Consider the following 16,177-nt stretch of genomic DNA (forward strand, 5'->3'; position numbering starts at 1 on the left):
TTCAGAACTCCAGCTTGGGGGCTTTGTCATCAACGAAGGAAGAGCTGCAGGAAAATATATCTTTCTTGGGATGAATAATTAAAAAAAAAAAGCCAAAAGGTAATACTTCAGCGCTCCAATCTTTTGCATAAAATTTGGTCCACTTCATCTTACCAGCCAGTTCTCTGAAAATAAATATAGACCTGCGCCTTTGGTCACAGCACGGACTCTGTCGGTGTAAAAATGGCCGCCGGATGGGCAGCTCAGGTAGATTTCTCATTGTCCTCCCCGATCTTCTGGACCCGTGAATACTTTTTGCACGATGACTTGAAGCAGCCAGGGGGCCAGGACAGCGGCCAGGAAAAGCAGCAAGGTATTGAGCCCTGCACATTCTTCTCAAAAAAATAGAAGATGGGGAACCACCAAGCCCGAGACAAGAAGTTCGTCTGGGAGGAGACCTTCAAGTTCTGGAAAGGGTGGCAAAATGACATAAGGCATTGTTAATAAGTGTGGTTTAGACTTCTCAATTAGGTGGCCTTTGTACTTTTTAGTGGTCACTTAGCAGGTGAACAGAAATGAAGCCCCACGGTAGTAACTACTGTCCAGCCTCCCCAGCTCTGCCTTGACTTTGGTCCCCAGGTCTTGCCCTCTGTGACTCAACAGCCCTCTTCCTGCAGCTCCCTAAGGAGGCGGCCCAGGAATAGATGTGGCATTCAACAGAAGCATTTTCAGAATGTGCTGTGGTCAGATGTAAGGGCCAAACCAGAGGTGGGGAGAGCAACCTTGGGCTCTACAGGAGAGAAGGAGAAAAATGAGAAGCTTCCCAGGATGGCAGTGGGGGGGGGGTGATGCTTGAGTAAGCACCGTAAGGATGAATGGGTGAATAAAGGGGGGCCATTCTGGGACAGAAAGGAGAAGGGAAGATAGAGGTGCTAGTGATCACCCCAAAATATAAGCAGTGAGGCAGGGGGCATTTATTACCAAGCTGCACCCTAATGCTTCTACAGAGAGGGTTCTTAAGTTTTCAGTTAGTGTATACAGCCCTTCAAATCTAGTTTAAACCAGCTGAACTGGCAAGGCTGCTGTGTGTACTTTTATAGCGTTCACAATCCTCACATAGTATGTATGTTTGTAAGGTTCTTTGTTGTTGCTACTACTTTTAAAATAAACAGCAGTGACAGAAGGTCCAACTGAACTGACAAAACCGTTCAGCTGGGTGGCAACAGCAGCCCTTCCCATAACACACACACACACACACACACACACACACACACACACACACACACACACACACAGTGAGTCCTGGCCCCGGCACACAGAACAGTCCTCATCCGAGGATCTTGACGGCTCTCACCTTCTCGTTGGCCATGGAGTGGTACCACCAGAAGAGCCGTGTTGTGATATAGTAAGCAATGACGACGTCAACGGTGTAGTGCTCGTGTGCTACGAGAATGCAGATGATCCCGGCGGCGCTCAGCAGCCAGCAGACCAAGTGATACCACCAGAAGTGACGAGGTGAATCTGCACAGTGAGAGAGCAGAGTCAACAAGAGTCCAGAGATGGACAGATGGACGGGCGGATGGACAAACAGGGGGCTGGAGATGGAGCCCAGGGTCTTATGCATGCTAAGAAAATGTTCTCCCGTCGAGCTCCATCTTACAATTGCCCCAATAACCACAAACAGGCAATTTAAGACCACTCCCGGCAATGAGCTGCCTCAGTTTTCCCAGGTAGAGAGAGGGCAGTGGGGATCATGTCCGCAGGTATGACAGTTTCTCTCAGGGCACTGAGATAGTCTAGGTTTTGCCCACCTTCAGCAATCTAATAAGGAAGTGAATAGCATTATTATTAGGTTGGTTAGAACTGGCTCATCCTAGCTCCCAAACATGACCCCACAGTAAAGGCCAAAGAAAAACGGTAAGGGCCAAAAGGAAAGGTCTACGAAAATAAAGGGGACAACATTAGAAAGCAGGGCTATTTGGATGTCTTAAGTTTGCTTTCATTTCTTCACGTGTGTATCTGTGGTGGGGAAGGTCACTGGGGCAAGCAAGATTTGATTCGGGCCAATTTTATACTGCCATTGCTGATCGCGTGGGGCAGCTCTCCAGTGGAAAACTCTGCTTTCCTGGCCCTCCATGCACAGAAGTTTAGCATCTTGCTGAGGCTGCTGAGCAATTCATGCCACTGACCAACTGGGAGAGAACTGAGGCACTCATGGGGATAACATGGTCACAACCCCAACGGGTTCTCATGTAAGCATTCATGACAGCCATGGCTCCAACAGACTATCGATGATCTAATAAACTGAAATCAATTTTATATGAAGCTTTGTTTACATCCATGCTCAACAGTGAAGGAATAGCTGAGGGGCAAAGGGTACATGGCTGACTCCCCAAAACTGCAGACAACGGCCTGAGCGGTTATCGTTCGTACACAAAGTGGTTCTTGGTAAACCAGTTACAGTTCTGTGTAGTACAACCTATTTAAACTTGTCTCCAATTAGTTTAAAATAAGAGACTCAGACTTTGACAATTACTTGTCGGTAACCCTAATCTGATCTTCTAACTGCTGGCCTGGCTCTTTTCTTGGCGGTGCACCCCACATAGTTGCTGTTTCTCCTGGCCATGCGCTCATGGTCCATCTCCCCTCATGGTGGCTTCCTCTTCTCTTCCCTCCATCCTCCCCTTCTTCTTCTCTCTCCTCCTACCAGGTCACTCCAAACCCACCTACCTCTAATCTCTCCAGTAATTGGCTGTGGCCAATTTTATTTAACCAATAGTTTTAAATCAAGGAACATGGTTTGCACAACGAAGCTTGTAAATGTGAGAAGCCGCTCGCTCAAGGTCTAGACCTCTGAAATTATAAGCCAACCACAATTAAATGTTATTTCACTCACTCTTTAGATATTGACTAAACTCCCTTTATGCTTCCTGTGATGACCACTGCATGGTTTTCAACACACAGTACCTTTACTGTGACATGCAATACCTGCACACCGATCTTCTGTAAGTTTCCTATGATCTATAGATTGGAGAGTGTACCAGTGGCCTAGAAAAAAATGGACCTTCTATGGATGGAACTTCCTTGGGCAAAAGTTAAAACCAGAACCATAAAGAACATGCGTCCAAACTAATAATTACATATCAGAACTGTGGCTTCCCATTTAGTGAGGAGTCCCTGGGGCTTGTGAAGAGCTAAAGTAGCCCATCCCCCAACACGCTGTAGTGTGCACAGTCTGGATTAACAAAACCAAGAGAAGAGGGGAAAGCAAGAGATGGGAGCCCCTCGGAGGCAGGTCTGTGCCTGTGATGGTCTGAATGAGAACAGCCCTCACAGGCTCATGCGTTCGAATACTTGGTACTATTTAGAAAGGACTAAGGGGTGTGGCCTTGTTGGAGGAGGTGTGTCACTGGGGGTGGGCTTTGAGGTTTCATAGTCCCCAGGCCCTTCCGCATTAGCTTTCTCTGTGCTTTGTGGATGTTGTCTCGCTCAACATGTGAGCTCTCAGCTACTGTTCCGGTTGCCATGCCTGCCCGCCGCCACGCTCGCAGCCGTGATGGCCATGGATTCTTCTCACTCTCTGAAACCGTACAGCCCCAATAAACTGCTCTGGCCATGGGGTCTCTACACAACGACAGGAAAGTGAGTAAGACAATGCCAAGTGAAGGTATTGGAGAGAAGCTTCTGGAAACATAGGGAACAGAGCATTTGCAACAGGAAACAGGACGGACACAGAAGAAGTAGCATCGGCTATGCCGCTAGAACCATTACAGTCCTTTAGTCAACGGGACACTGTTTCATCAGTAAAAGCCACTTGAAAGAACTCGGACTCGGGAGGGCTGTGAGTTCCAGGCCGGCCTGTGCTGTACGATAAGACCTCATTTCAAGACAGGAAGCACCAACCAGTCAGGCTGAAAAAGTTGACTGCTAGAAACATTAAAAAAGCAAACTACTGCAAAATATAAGGGCTTTTCATCATGGGGACTCAGTGTATCCATCTGGAAAGGGGTGTCAGTTTCTTGCCTGCCTGTTCCGTAAGGGGGAGATGTTCCACAAGATGCCCTAATGCTGCAGAGGAGGCTGGGAAATGGACATTGGAAATAAATAGGACAGGGATGTGGATAAACGTGAGGAAATACGCATGGACTACTGGGAATCGTAGAACACAAGTGTCTGGTAAATGTCTTTAGCATGCACAGGTCTTCTTACGACACATTTATCCTTGCATGTTCTTCCTACTTCATTCCCCTTCTTGAAAAAAAAATTGAGACAGAGTCTCACTTTATAGCTCTGGCTAGCTTAGAACTCACTATGTAGACCAGGCTAGCCTTGAACTGATTGAATCTACCTGCCTCTCCCTCCCAAGTTCTGGGATTAAAGGCATGCATTCTGTGTTTGACCTGTTCTTAGTCCCGATATTAAGAACCCCATGCCTTGAGACATACTAAGGAAGAAAGGGAGATGTTTGGGGGCATGCTAAATGCTAGGAAGAGAAAACCACAACAAGACTTTAGGCTTCAGGCCACACCGATGATGGAGTACCCACATACTCCGAGTGTTTACATCCTTCTCTCTCCCGAGTGCCAACCCCGGCAGTGCAGAGAACCCACCCACCACAGCCGTTAGTTCGGGGAGGAACGACCAGCTACTTACATTCTTTGATGAACAAATAAGTAAGTGTCAGCACGACGGTATGGCCGCTGAAGAGGAAGTCTCCACACAGGATGTGTGATCCGGTGATAGACAATCCGCCGCCAGAAAGCAACCGGAGAATCCGCTGTATTTTTGCCTGAGAGTCTCCATTGAGCTGTGTGACAGAAGACAGGGAGGAAAGTTTACAAGATGCTCAGAACCATGTTTCAGTTCGGGACGTCACCAGGCTGTGATGGTAATCTTTCTCAGACTTTCCTTGTAGTATTAAAAAAAAAATTAAATATTCTAAGAGGAAACTCCTCAAACTAGGTTCTCCTCATTATGTTGGTCAGGTTTATTGATAACACTTTAAATTATTCATTATGTTGCTAATAATATGTTTTGGTGGTGTTGTGTCCTTGGGCAAAGCTTTTAGAAATATTAATAACCAATGACTTCACCACTGTGTGCTAAGAAGCAAATCAGAGCTACTTTGTTTCCTTCTCGCAGAGGGATGTGAGGATTTGGGGTCATTACCATCTGACGACGCTGCAGCCATTAGTACTGTGCACTAAGTGCTCAGCATAAAGCGTGCAAACGGCCCCCACTCGTATCTGCTGGTAACAAGGTTACAAGAAGCTCACCTCATAACTGAAATAGGGTTGGAAGTGAAAAATTAGGGATTCCAGGCTTTCGAAGCTCTGAATGGGAAAAGTGCATCACAAGGGATCCTAGTTCTACACAGGAATCAAGGGTCCAGAAGCCTCTCTGAGCCACAATGTTGTCATAAGAAACGATGGCAGGCTAGGGCAGGAGGGTCAGGCAGTAGCTAAAGGAGTGTATCTCCTATTAAAACTGAAGTATACCAGCAAGAGGAAGTAAAAACATGAGGCATGAAAACTGAGAAGAGACATGGGGGGCTGGACAGCTGCAGGGACCCCTAATACAGAAAAGTCAATGTAGGGTGTCTGAGAATGGGGCTCAGGAAGACATCACATGATGTCTGATACAGAAAAGTCAATGTAGGGTGTCTGGAATTGGGCTCAGGAAGACATCACATGATGTCTGATACAGAAAAGTCAATGTAGGGTGTCTGAGAATGGGGCTCAGGAAGACATCACACGATGTCTGATACAGAAAAGTCAATGTAGGGTGTCTGAGAATGGGGCTCAGGAAGACATCACATGATGTCTGATACAGAAAAGTCAATGTAGGGTGTCTGAGAATGGGGCTCAGGAAGACATCACACGATGTCTGATACAGAAAAGTCAATGTAGGGTGTCTGAGAATGGGGCTCAGGAAGACATCACATGATGTCTGATACAGAAAAGTCAATGTAGGGTGTCTGAGAATGGGGCTCAGGAAGACTTCATAGGGTGGTTGACATGAAAGAGACACACAGAGGCCCTGGCGCTGAGTAGTCATTTGTGACCTTGGGGGCAGGTTTGTGACATGTCTTCAAGGAACCTCAGCTCTGTTACTTCTGAGCCCTGGTCCCTGAAGTGCAGCAGCCCAGCTGCACCAGTGGTTAGGGTGGCAGGTGGGGCAGACACCATCACGTCTGGGCACGTGATTCTAAGGGAGGGTGTGCACAGATGGATGGGGAGCGCCTCAGAGCAGGGAGAATACCGTCCCACCCGGTACAAGAAGGGACCACATCCATCCAGAATTGTTGCCTAGAACGTCTCCTGTGGTGGGAGTGGGGGACAGAGATGGAGAAAGGAAGGACATGGAACCTCATGGGATGTCTTAGGCTACCAGTGGTGAATGTCAAAGATCTGAGGGGACCCTTCTCGTCCCTTCTTTCTCTCTCCTTCCTGGCTCCCCATGAGAACATTTGCTTTGGTACTCATTTCAGTGTTGCCCTCTTACACAGCCCCGGGGGGTTGTGAAGCAGACCCTCCCAGTGTGAGCTAAAGCTAGTTATCACAGACATCATGTTACAGTGGGAAAAAAAAAGAGTAATCCAGTCCGCAGGACTGCCAGGTAACAGGTGACTTATCTCACCTAGAAAGGAGCTCGGGAGTCAGGAGGGCATGCCTGCCCTAGAGGAAGCCAACAAATCACATGACTGACCAGGCCTCCTCAGAAAGGCCAGCCATAGCCTGTAAAGCACCACACCCTTCCTTGACATTAAAGATACAGCTCTTTGGTCTATCAGCAACCCATCGTCCTTTTCCTGTCATGAGACTGGTACAAAACCTTGTACAGTGAGCGCCCCCAAGACTGAAAGGATGTATTCCCCTTCATTTCACCTCTACACCTGCCGCAGCTCCACTTCTCCAAAGTCATCAGTCTCTCTCTACTTGGGGCCAGATACCCCAGGTCTAAATAAAGTAGGCTCCTAGGTCAAACTTCATGCTCCCTCTGCCACTCAGCAGTGTTGGTATGTGATAGCCCCTGCTGCTCAGCGGTGTTGGTGTATGATAGCCCCTGCTGCTCAGCAGTGTTGGTGTGTGATAGCCCCTGCTGCTCAGTGGTGTTGGTGTGTGATAGCCCCTGCTTCTCAGTGGTGTTGGTGTGTGATAGCCCCTGCTGCTCAGCGGTGTTGGTATATGACAGCCCCCATGCTCATCCCAGATACAGTTTGCTCTCGGAGATCTAAGTTATAGTCAACTACAGTCTGAAAATATCAAGCAGAAATAGTTTAAGCTTTCTTTTTAACTTTCAGCTAACTTTTATTACAATGCATTAGTATTTCCCCATCGTGTCATTAGTCATTTTAATTGTTTTGCTGTGCCTAGTTACATGTTTGGTTACATATCTATGTACATACATACACACACACATAGGGAAACTGTATATCTGCAGGTTCAGACATGCACTGGGCATCTTTGGGATGTGCCTCCTGTGTAAACACTAGACACTGCAGGTGGATTTCGGGTGGCCTTTCATTCGATACAGTTATTGAACAGAGAAGCAGACTCTGCGTCCCTTTCCTGTTACATTTCTTTGTTTCTTTGTGTGTGTGTGTGAAGGGGGGCACACGGACACGTGGAGTTGTGGTGATAACCTATGGGTGCTGGCTCTCTCCTTCTACCATTTGGGTCCTGTGGGCCCTGTGGGTCCTGGGGATCGAACTCCTGGGCAGGGAAGGGAAGGTAGTGAGCACTGGAACTGGAGGATGACCCCAATGACCTTCCCTAGGCCTATCGCAGTCAGCACAGGTCGCACACTATTTCCTTTCATTCCTCGTTTTCAGAAGTCTCTGTGCTGGCTGTGGGATGTTAAAGCTGCAGAAACCTTTGGAAAGCAGCATGAATCAAAACAGCCAAATTCATAGGGGCGCCTCATGGGATTCCTCCACCTGTGACTCCCAATTCTACTTCCCACAAAAATCAAGAAGTTAGAGCAGTCCAAGGTGGATGCAGACTTCACAACGGTCCTTCCATCAAGAAAAGCCCACAGCTAGACAATTTGCAGAGCGTGAGAGACTTTAGGACACTCAGCCCTAAACAGGACGTCTCCATCAAAGTCCTCACCTCGGGGCTCAGGGAGCCACTCAGAGGGAGGCAGAGAGCGTGTGAGAGCCGGAGAGATGGAGGACACCAGGCAACAAGGCCGTCAGAGCACAGCAGGAATGGTGCACATACGAACTCACAGAGACTGTGGCTGCAGGTCGTCAGTGAGATTAGAGCTGAAAGCGGTGGACACATGTCCTACCCTAACCGAGTAGAACCCAGCTCCAGTTGATAACCACAAGCAAGTGAAGATTAAGTCAACTCCAGGAACAAACTGCTCGTAAGGGTAGGCTGTGTTCCCAGCAGTATATGGACAACGGGAAAGGAATTAGACGGCATCTTTGGAGGTTTCCTACCTCATAATGTTCTACTCAGGGTTCAATTCATTCATTCATTCATTCATTCATTCATTCATTCATTCTCTTTCCCCATCTCTCCCTCACTCTTGCTCCATATCTTCCCCCACTGCATGCCCTTTGTGTAAATACTATGGTTTCCAGTTTTGAGTGTTTATGGGATTCTTGAGTGTTCAAGCATGTGGTTCTCTGTGTCGATATCTGTTTCTTTTGCCCTTTTCTTGGGCCCTTTCCTTTTGTTTGTTTGTTTTGTCCTATTCTGATGTTTCTGTTTTTGTCTTATCATATTATATTTTTATACCTTAGAAACACGTTTGTTTTCTAATGAGAGAAAGGGGGTGGATATGGATGGGAGGGAAAGTGGGGAGGAACTGGGAAGGGTTGAGGGAGGGTTATATGAAAAGAAAATCTGGGCTGGACAGATGCTCAGTGTCTAAGAGCACTGACTGCTCTTCCAAAGGTCTTGAGTTCAATTCCCAGAAACCACACGGTGGCTCACAACCATCTGTAATGGTATCAGATGCCCTCTTCTGGCCTGTCTGAAAACAGCTACAGTGTACTCACTAAAAATAAATAAATAAATCTTAAAAATCCATTATTAATAAAAAACATATAATATGCATGTATAAAAGAAAGAGAAAATATTTAAAAAGAAGAAAAAGAAAAGCCCTTTGGCCATCTTTAGCCTGAGGGAAAAAAAGCTAGCCCCAAAGGCTTCCATGAAAAACAAAGAGGTCACCGTCTCTATACAAAATGACTTAGAAAACAATGGCATCATTTCACCATCAAGCCAACTTTCACCTAGACACAGATCGAAGAAAATAGCCATTCTGGCCGTAAACCGAAGCACAGGCGTGCATGCTTGCGAAGCCAATCATAAGCAAAGGACTTAACGAAGCCATGGACTAGACAAGGCAGAACCTTGACGGCCAAGCTGCAAGAACCCCGATGCCAGCGTGACAACTCTTGAGTGACAAGCTGTGCCTGGGACTGGTTTCCCGACAGGGACGTCCTCTCACGCATACATCTGTCATTGCTCACTCTGAAGGACATCCCACGGCCTTGCCAACACAGGAGAACCGGTAGCTCTCAAAGGGCCCTGTGGCCGCAAGCATCAATGCAGCCCTTGCAGGTGAGCAGATGGGCCAAATTTAGAATGCAATTTTGTCTCCTGCTGTTTATCACCTCAGCTTCTTCAGCCGGACAGGGAGATCCGTGTGTCTGTTCTACAGAACCAAGTTGCAGGCAATCACAGCCTCTTTCTCGGGGGAGGGCCTGGCTGATCAGTACTCGGTGGGTGACCGGTCAGGGAGCCTCTGATGGGAGTGTCTGCGGCATGGTTAGCCCACAGGGTGTTTACTGACATGGCTTTGGGAAACTGCAGCTCTTCTGTGAAGGGTGACCTTTAATCTGCGTTTCTATAATCAGCAGCCCTTCCCTGCTAGCCTCGTCCCTTCCTAGGAAGGGTTTACCCTTCTCTCTGCTGTGGCCACCTCGCCACTGAACACACTGTAATAGCGTCCGCTAGTGAAGACTCAGGCATGCTCATTAAAATTCTGGACTCTCATGTCTTAAATTAGTTTCAGTCAAAACCAGCCAGCATTTAAGTTGGACTTGTACACCGTTTTAATTACAGACAGGAACTTCTTTGATGGCTTTAGGAAATGACTGCCTTACCAAACCACACCTATGTTTGGTAAGGGAGCGTTGGCTTCTCCAGAACCACTGTCTTTCTTCCCTCGACATCTGCTTCATGTTCAGTGAAGTCTGATCTTAGCCCTCCTTCCCTCGTCCAGAAAGCACACGATCTGTTTCTGTTTCATAAGCCAGAGTGTACAGGGGTCTGAGGTGAAGAATGGCCCTCCTGCGACTAGATGCTAGGAGAGGAAACCATAGCTTCATTTCAGACAACTCCAACGGCAGCCAAAGGCTACTGCATCTTTTTTCCGATGGGCAATCGTCTGGCGTTCTCCTTGACTTTTCTCTTTCGAGCCCTGTCTACAGCATTAGCACATCCTGTCAATCTAACCTGCAACATGTGTCCTGAGCTCAACGGCATCATTTTCACAATCACACAATCATAACCCTCCAGGCTCACGTTCTGCAACGGCGGTGAGGGCCTTCGCAGCCTGGGGCCAGCCCCGCCGACCTTCCTGCTACCTGCTGCTGTTTGACCACAGTGCAGATAAGTCTGAGGGACCCCGAGACTTACCTTCGGAGCACACTGGAAGTGCATTCCTGGCACAGGTAATGTAGTGACATACATAGTTATGCAGCGGTATAGGTATAACGTTCCCATGATAAAGAAGAACCTGCGCCCCACTATTGACCTAAAGAAAACACAGGGATGGGAGAAACAAGTTTACTGGTTGGTTAAAGGGGGTAGGGTCTCTCTCTCGTCTAGGCTAGCCTGGACCACACCATGTACTCAAACTCACAATCCTCTGGCCTCAGCCTCCTGAGTGCTGGGATGACTGGTGTAAGCTATCAGCCCTGGACCCCATGTATTCATTTTTCAGTATAAGTCAATGCTTAATGAACTAAAAATAGTGTACTCAGTGGAATTAACAAATACACTTCGGTTTTACATTTTGAGGCCTGTGAGCTTTCAATCCCATAATTCCATAGTAAGACTGGAATCCCACCTCCAAAAAGGAGTTTTACAAGCTGAAGTGCATCTAAGTGATTTGGGGCCGGAAAGGACTAAGGATGTGGGGAAAGGGTGAACTTAAGAAGATGAAGAACCTGTATCATCTCCTCTTCTGATAAAACATCTCTCTTTGCCAGAGAATTCAATGAGCTTCTCCCTGTTTTCAGTCAACTTGCCGATTAGCAAAACCCTCTGGAGAGCGCATCTGAGGTGTAAGTGAGCTGTGGCCATGGAGGAATAATGTAATGAATCAGGTGATGTTACATAATTGGATACACAGGGAGATGTGATACCTCATTAAAGCCTAGTTATGTAAGCAAGACTTTAATTGGGACCAAGCAGAGGTAGTTTGACAACTCAGGCATGAACTGTTTTCTCCGACTGCATAGGTTTTCAGAGAACTGTATTTTGAACATGTCCGAAATAACCACGGGATCGATCCTCTAATATCTTATTTGCTATTGATTTTTAAATGGCAAAGGGAAATAAAAGGGAGTGCACCGGTTAGTGTTGTCTGTCTTCTTCCGAACAAGACTGCACTATTATTTATTGAAACATTATTAAAGGATTGTTTTTAATAACCATGAAATAGAAACAGCCTAAGTGCCCACAGGCTGATGAAGATGATGAAGAGGTCATGAGTCTGTATGGCATTACATGATCCAGACATGAAAAAGAGTTCCACCTTGTCATTTGTGGGCAGAACTAGAGATCACCATGCCAAGGCCGTCACAGAAATTCAAGCACAGAGTAATTCCAGCCCTAAGACAAAATGAAAAAGATTGGTCTCGAAAAAGTTGAGCATAGACTAGAGTTCACTAGAGACTAGGGAGACTGGGGGGTGCATGGAAAGGTGCTAGGGAGACCCTGTGTATTTGGGGGTGCATGGAGAGTGCTAAGTTAGGAACAAAATATGGTGTTAAGATGGTCCAGGTAGCAAGTCAGCTACTGCTAACAATGAACTGTGCATTTCAAAAATACATCAGAAGGACTTTAGATATTGCACCGTAAGGAAAATGGTAAGTAGGCTGGAATAAGGCTCAGTGGCTAAGGCCACTGGGTGCTCTTCCGGAGACCACGGGTTTGATTTCCAGTGTCCTCATGGCAGCTCACAACTGGCTGTAACTGAAGCTCCAGGGGATGCCATGGCCTTTGAGGACATCAGGCATGTATAGATATATATATAAGCAGGCAAAACACCCATGGACACAAAAAAAAAAACCCATGTAAAATTAAATTATTTTTAAAGAAGAAATATGTATAAATAAAGGCATGTTTAACGATTTGAACATCACAAAATAAACACGTACGAATGCACATACGTAATACCTCATTAAGCAATCCAATGTTGTCTGTTTTATGTACCAGTTAAAATTTAAAAGGCCTGGGTATGTGGCTTAGGTGCTGGAATATTTGCCTTCCACACTAAGTTACTTGATTTGCTTTCTTACATTGCATAAACCAACACCTAACATTTGGGAGACAGAAGCAGGAAGATGGATAGCTTAAGGCCAACACTAGCTATGTCATGAATTTATCTCAAAATTAAAATAAAATTTAATAAAATTCAAATGGAAACCAAAGGAGAGACAGAGAAACAGAGGCAAAAAGTCCTCCCAACTACGCAGTTTTTATGAAGACAGCGAGTCGGGCACAAGGCTCCGAGCTCTTCTGAACCTTCACTCCGCCTGGGCCGGCTGTTCTCAGAGGCCGACTGAGCCCACTGACTTCTAAAGCCAAGGGCTTTGCCCACAGCGTGACGGCCTTGTGGGTACATCCGAGGGCAGAAAGGGTCTGTGGGCTCTCAGTTTCAGCTCTCGGTGACAGCCCTCTTTCTGTGGTTTTGTCTCCAAATGCCGGCTCTGAAGCAGGATTGAGTGGGGATGCATTATCTTCCCCACTCCCAGCCCCGTTACTCATTTTAACTTCTCTAGAACATACAGCGTATTCATCCTGCGGGCTTCTCTCCCTCACAGTTCTCCAAAAGTTTCCAAACCAGAAGACTCTTGAGTAACAGGGAGCCTCAGACATGAGGAGATATTTTAAGTTTTCTCTAAGAGACTGATCCTCACACAGACCAAGGTCAAATTCAAGTAACTGTCCGGACTTCTAATTAAAATATGTACAAATATCTATTTCAGTTCTCGTCCACCAATAGCTATTTCAGGAACATGCTAGGGCTCTGGGAGAGGGAGAGGAAAGAAGAGGGACCGAGACAGCTAGACCGAGGTGCTCTTTTACTGCATCCTTGGTCATCCAGCTTTGTTCTTTAGCACGGAAAGGGGCAGGAAGTCAACAGTGATGGCCGTTCTTCCTTGGCGAAGTGGAAGCAACTGGCTCTGAGATTCGACCCCAGTTCTCACAGGAGTGCTGCTCTGAAGTATATGTCCCATGCTATTAGACAACCACAAGGAAGGAGATACTCTAAGTCAAATATCTTCATTCCGTCATCCTGTGCCCAGAGCAGAAAATGAACTTAGCTGAAACATTCAGTCTACAGTCTTACTTAGAAAAAGAACAGCCTGGGATCTCTCATAGCTTTTAAAAGAGGAGAGTTGAAGAGTTGTGGCCCTGACAAAGGATTTGCCTGGAATGTGTGAGCTCCTGGGTCCCAGCACCAAGAAGGAAAGGAAGGATGGATTGAGAGAGGCTGGGAGGGGCTAGGAGTTCTTCCTTAAATAGGGCATTGAAAGCAAGATCCTAAGAATTATTCTGTCAGTTACCAAAATACAAGGTCCAAATGACTTCCTCAAAGCATGTGAATCCAGCCTTGTTCCTGCTGAACTACATCCCCAGCCGAGGACCACGAATGTTGACATGGTAAACTCTTGAGATGGTCACAGCAAGTCAGCTCTAACAGCTAGAGCTCACACAAACCGAGACAAAGATGGCTGCAGAAGGGGACCCAGCTGCACACGAGACTAAATATCTCTTCATGCCAATGTGACTCTGAATGGTCTTGACACACAGACTGAAGGGGAAAGTAATCATGCATAGCCCATGTAAGCCCTGCCATGTTTAGGGTCAACTCTGGGCACTACATAGAAAACAAATGGTCAACAAATATATTCGTGCTTTTGGCATAAAGGATGTCATAACTGCCACGTGCAGCAGTAAATCATTCCTACTAAGTAAAAGGCTGTTTACCCAAATCTACTGACGGAACAATGAGAGGGTCACTGTACGGAAACTGCTTATGGATGGCTTCCGTTTGCCATGCAAGTTTAGAAAACTGCAGAGTTGTATGTGGGAAAGGCTGAATTCTAATTACAAAGCAACCATCAGCTCAACTCTTCTAAAACTGATCTTCTACTTGACTTTGAAGCTGGACACAGGGAGATTCCTCACTCCATGTACTTCTTTAAAGCTCCAGACTATGGGAATTTTTGCCCAATCTTGTATTTTGGGGATTTAATTGGTGGAGCCCAGTAGAAAGCAAACACCTAAATGACAAATGAGAGGACAGGGGAACTGAGTGGCCTCCACTTTTGTGGACCAGAAGTCAGAATTCACACCGAGAAATAGAAATTACCAAGCCAGAGCTGCACCCAACTTTGGCTTATCTAAAGGTGCAAAGCCTGGCTTGCTGCTTCACAGTTGGCACTGTTCTTAAAACGGGCTGGGGAGCGCAGAGGCTGGACTACTGGGGTCCTTCCCTTGGTGCCAAGAAGAAAGCAGGGAGGACGAGTTTACTTTAGAAATCGAAAACCTAAACCACCGAAACACAGCTCCAAATTCAGCTTCTTAAACACTTGCTGCTTTGTGTCTGGCAGGGAAAGGACCAGGAAGGAAAGAAAGCTTAAGAACTTTTGAAAAGATATAAACTCAAAGCAGGCTGTTGACAGCTGACCAGCCATCCCATAATAAATTAAAACTATTCTAGTCTACTCCCTACTGCCCGTGCCAACACACTTTTTAAAAAAGATAGTATGTAGGCTGTCCTGAACTCTCTATGTAGACCAGGCTGGCCTCAAACTCACAGAGGTCCTTTGCCTCCCAAGTGCTGGGATTAAAGCCATTTCCGAGCATCTTGACTTAGCATAGGGCTATGGCACCACACCACTGGAGTCAGGCACTGTATTTTCAGCTGATAAACCGAATCCTCCTCCACAGGACTGCTGCAACCTTCTGCTGTGATACATGGTCAATCAGTACACACAGAACAGTGGCTGCACGTATTCAGTTCTGTCTGTCTATGCGTCCTTTCCTCAAATGTCTAGGTATAACCAAATGCATGGCAAATGGAGAAAGACACGTCATCTCTTCTCAAAACCAACTCAAACCCAAACACCTTATCAGTCAGTACTTACTTGTATCTCAGAAAGAGCCACTGGGTGGTCCATAACCCGACCAATACCATCCCATTTATTTCTGATACAGAAAATGCCCATTTGACCCGGTCGACGTAATCAAAAAACTTGTCTGGGAGTGGAGGGCTGAGCTCCTTGGGAGGGACCCTCTCATGCACAACGGTGATCATGACTGTTGTCAGGATAAGGTTGAAGAGAGCATACACAAAGGCGATGCCCGTTTTCCACCACTCCAGGGGAAACTTGTTCCTGGAGTCATTGGGCATGGAGATCTGGATGTAGTCCGGGTATTTCTTGGCACCCTTCCGTAGCCCGTTGGATAAGGTCTTGGGTTTCCCCTTGCCATTTTTGTCCTCTTCTTCTACAGCGTCAGTGGGGCTCGCGTAAGTGTTGGGAGAGTCGTTGGTTTGACTTTCCAAATGACCTTCCAGTTTTGCTGTCTCTATGATATCCATGGTCCACCAGCCTTCAGAACTAAAGGAGATGGTAAGGCTCTTGGTTTCCGTGGGAACTTCTCTCTTTTAAATCCTTCCACTTCCAAGATCAACATGGACTCTTAGAATTGATTGTGTGTGCTGATTCAGAACGGAGACGGTGGCCTTCTGGTCCCTAGTCCTTCCATGTAACAATCTGCTGTGTGGTCACCACAGGGTGCTGGTTCTCTTTCCCACTGAAGATGTTACTGTCCCTTCTATGAACAAGACAAAAGGAGGTCAGAAATGGCTTGTCTAATTACCAACCATTTGAAGTATAAACACACTCAAGGGTAGGAAACTGATACCAAGGGTG

At 46.6% G+C, this 16,177-nt stretch overlaps 1 protein-coding gene across 1 annotated transcript; it reads right to left on the reverse strand.

Annotated features, from left to right (window-relative positions):
* Positions 1-242: 242 nt before the first annotated feature.
* On the reverse strand, positions 243-15,843 carry SGMS2 (sphingomyelin synthase 2; the record flags this gene model as incomplete). The annotated part of the gene is made up of 5 exons (XM_080915590.1): positions 243-446; positions 1,334-1,500; positions 4,633-4,786; positions 10,641-10,758; positions 15,389-15,843. The coding sequence occupies 5 exons, from the start codon at positions 15,841-15,843 to the stop codon at positions 243-245; spliced, it is 1,098 nt and encodes a 365-aa protein (XP_080771716.1).
* Positions 15,844-16,177: the final 334 nt, after the last annotated feature.

This window comes from Micromys minutus, assembly GCF_963924665.1.
Source record: "Micromys minutus genome assembly, chromosome: 4".
NCBI lineage: Eukaryota > Metazoa > Chordata > Mammalia > Rodentia > Muridae > Micromys > Micromys minutus.